Source organism: Helianthus annuus, chromosome 7 (genome assembly GCF_002127325.2).
Source record: "Helianthus annuus cultivar XRQ/B chromosome 7, HanXRQr2.0-SUNRISE, whole genome shotgun sequence".
NCBI classification, from domain to species: domain Eukaryota; kingdom Viridiplantae; phylum Streptophyta; class Magnoliopsida; order Asterales; family Asteraceae; genus Helianthus; species Helianthus annuus.
In genome coordinates, this window is record NC_035439.2 from 94,805,990 (window position 1) to 94,809,543 (window position 3,554).

The 3,554-nt window shown below is 38.8% G+C and overlaps 1 protein-coding gene across 1 annotated transcript; it reads right to left on the reverse strand.

Moving 5' to 3' along the window:
* Nucleotides 1–247: 247 nt before the first annotated feature.
* On the reverse strand, nucleotides 248–1,074 carry LOC110866717 (early nodulin-75-like). The gene is made up of 2 exons (XM_022115860.1): nucleotides 779–1,074; nucleotides 248–734 (listed from the first exon to the last, which is right to left on the reverse strand). Exons 1-2 carry the CDS (start codon nucleotides 1,072–1,074, stop codon nucleotides 248–250), a joined length of 783 nt encoding a protein of 260 aa, XP_021971552.1.
* Between the last annotated feature and the right edge of the window lie 2,480 nt (nucleotides 1,075–3,554).

The following is a 3,554-nucleotide window of genomic DNA, read 5'->3' on the forward strand; positions in this document are numbered from 1 at the left end:
TTGATTTGTGATACAATATTATATGTGAATGTTTTAATGCCAAATGTAAATTTAAAGGAAATTTCTAATAAATAAATCCTAGGAATTACAATAATTGCCCTAAATGGGTATTTAAAGAAATAACATTGTCCACGCAGGGACTAAAATAAGAAAAGACAAGTCCACACAGGGACCAAATATATAAATAAAATGTCCACGCAGGGACTTAATTGAAATAAAAAAATTACAATACAATAATTAAGGTTTTCTAATAATCCTTCTTCTTTTTCCCCTTAATGAGGTTTGCCAAACCCTTTAGAAGACCGTGACGACTTCTATGCTCTTCTTCTACCCTTCGTTCCACCTCATGCAACCTCTGGAGTATTTCTTGTTGTTGAGGCTGTTGAAGTGGCAGCTGCGGCGGCTGCTGGTGCTGAGGTTGTGGTTGTGGAGGTGGTGGGTATTGATACCCATATGCAGGGTACCCAGTTGGGTATGCAGGTGGAAAGGAAGAGGGGTAGAGCGCATTGAAGTTAGTTGCCTCAATGTACGGATCAACAGCAGGTGCATTGTTGTAGTTATAACCCGAATAAGCTGGCTGCTCAAATGGGTTGTACCCAGCTACATCTGGGTAAGATGGAATTGGGTTTTCATAACCCATGGGTGGTGCAGGTGCGACTGGTGCAGAGTCGACTTCAGAAACAACATTCGAAGGCCCGCCCAATTGTGGGTCTTCATGGATAGGAGGGTAGTTGCTGGAATGTTAGGGGTGCTGAAGTGGAAACCCCCACGCACGGACATCCGTGCAGTTGTTCGTCGCTTCGATGGTTCTACAGGCGGTGGCTGCTTTGGTGCTGGTGGTGGCGGTGGCGTGACCGCCTGAAAATGTGGGTCCTCTGAGGGGGCCCGCTGATGTGGAGGTGAGATGTGGTGAGGGGGAGTATACTCCCACTTATATGTACTCCACCTTTCGGCCCAGATATCAGGGCCCCTATATGGCGAACCATGAAAATATGATCCGCTTGAAATCTCGATGGGATGCGTGGGCGTCCCTGATGGCGGAATCTCGGGATCTGGATCATCGTCCATCTCCATGTCTTGGTATTCGGGGAAGTGGTCTGCTGGTCCCAAAGGGTGTGGGGTTCTGAAATGAGTGGTAAGAACCCGAACGCTGTAGAGGAATGTATGAATGGTGTGAGTCATTGGGCTCGTCCTCCTACTGTGGCCCAAATGAGTGGTGGTATGAGGGCGAGGAGCTAAGCGAGACAGAATGCCTCGCTGGTTCAATATAGGTTCTCCAAGCCTCATGCGGGATGGAGTCAAAGGATGCTGATGGGGTCCGCCTATGTGAGGGCCCCGCTTCGTGATCATTTCTTGTTCCCGTTAGTGCCTTGCCTCTACCTCCACGACCACGTACTCTTGGCGGCATGATGTAATCCTGTTAAAATAAAACAAACAAAAAAATATAAACCAAATAAGATTAGGATTAATCCTAGGTCGTTTGCCTAGACTCGGAAGTCAAGGAATGTGCAACTGTGTCATTGAGATTAAACACAAAAGGCTAGTGCTTAATTCACTCAATGTTGGCTCTGATACCAACCTGTCACACCCCGATATTTCCACGTATTACCGGTGGGCCCGTTGGGGAGTATCGTGACGTAGTTGATATCATCATAGTCAATAATCACAGTTTAATGCACAGCGGAAGTCTTGGTAGAAAATATTAATACAAACCGAAATTCAAAGTATAAATAAATATTATACAACGGTTGTAAATGGATCCACAGGTGGATCTAAAACAGAAAATAAATTATTGTTCGACAGACTTTAAGCATCAAGAACTTGCAAGATTCTTTAACTAATGCTCAGGAGCTTCCAGCCAATTGCGCATAGTACCCGTCACTTAGTCTTTTTGGAAAATACGTCAGTTTACACAAGTAAATACAATTAACTGACTCTTTTGAAAACATTTATGAAAATTGATTTAAATGCACAAGGCACAAATATTCTTTTATAACTTGGGATAATTATATAAAATAATCTTGCATACAGATTTACATGTTTGTCGTACGTTCAGGGCCCGGGATAGAAGCCGAGACAAGATTAATAGACACACCACTAGTATAAACCCACAAGAAGTTATCCTCATGAGCGGGTATACCATTTTACATATGCAACTGTCAGGTGTATGCCTACACCCCGTGCTTAACTCGTGGCCATTTCAAATGAATGAGCTGAGGATATCCAGGACATGGTAATATTAACCCCCAAATGCTTTGTATCAAACAAAACAGATTAAAACGGGTTATCTCAATGATTTAACCACTAATCGATTAAATATTCAATACCCGACCAAGCGGTAATAATTTACCGTATCCCAAGCCCGTATAAGGGAAAATAAGTTAAAAGTATTTACCTGAGCTTAAAAATGTAAATTATACTTAGCCGTATATTCTACTCAGCAAGTGTTGGTAGCTTTTATCGGGCTCCTAATCTAAAACGAAGGTTATATTAACCTATTAGATTCCTAACGGGTCTTATTTAAGTTGTATCTTAGACCGGTTAGTTTTAAAGAAAAGTTTACGGCATGAAACGCAAGATTAAGCGGTGACCGGATTGGAATGTGATTTAGACCCAAAAGTATGAAGACTTGTATAAAATGGGTAAACTAAATACTGGATTTTGAAGTAAAAATGATAAGGTTTGACCCGTTTCGGCTAGTTTATGCAAACTAGTTACATAAACTGTACCGAACGCGTATAAGCATAACGGGTAGCCGGATGAGTCATGTACAAGTTCCACAAGTTATCATTCTTTAAATATGATATGATATCAGTAGGATATCAATAATTATGCCCCAAAAGAATTTAAAACCAAATTAAGTCCCAAAAGGGTAATTTAGTCATTTTAAAGTTTATAAAAGAGGTTTAATGGTAAAATGAGGTTCTGGTCTAAATCATTCAGTAAAAATATTTATTTTATTATGTTAAATCAGTAAGATATCATACATATGTGAGTTTTATCATTTATGGCCAACTTTGCACCGAATGGGCATTTTGGTCATTTCACATATGATTTTAAGGTGAAATTTGGAAGACTGAGTTCAAAACTTATACTTACTAATAAAGTATTAAAATTTATTTATAAAATCAGTAGGTAACAAGTCTTAGGTGTTAAATATGGTTTTAAACCATACTATGCACCTAATTATCGTAAAAGTCGGTAATTGACGATATTCAAGATGTTTAAGGAATTCTGAGATTTTGATCAGCCTTAGATGTTTAAAATATTTTATTTAACATATAATATCAGTAGGAATAGGTTTGGTATGCTAATCATATGTTAATCTCATTTTATTAACAAAAAGGGTGTTATCGTCATTTATCGAATTATACGAGAACTCAATGATATGGTCAGTTTATAATTTGACCAAAAATTCCAAAAATCCCTAAAAATAATATCAAAACAATGGGTAAGGAGTTTGGTGCCAAAATTTGGGTTTAAACATGATTTATGCAAAAAATGTAATTTAATTAACAAAAAGTTTCATTTTACGATATTTTGCATAACTTTAG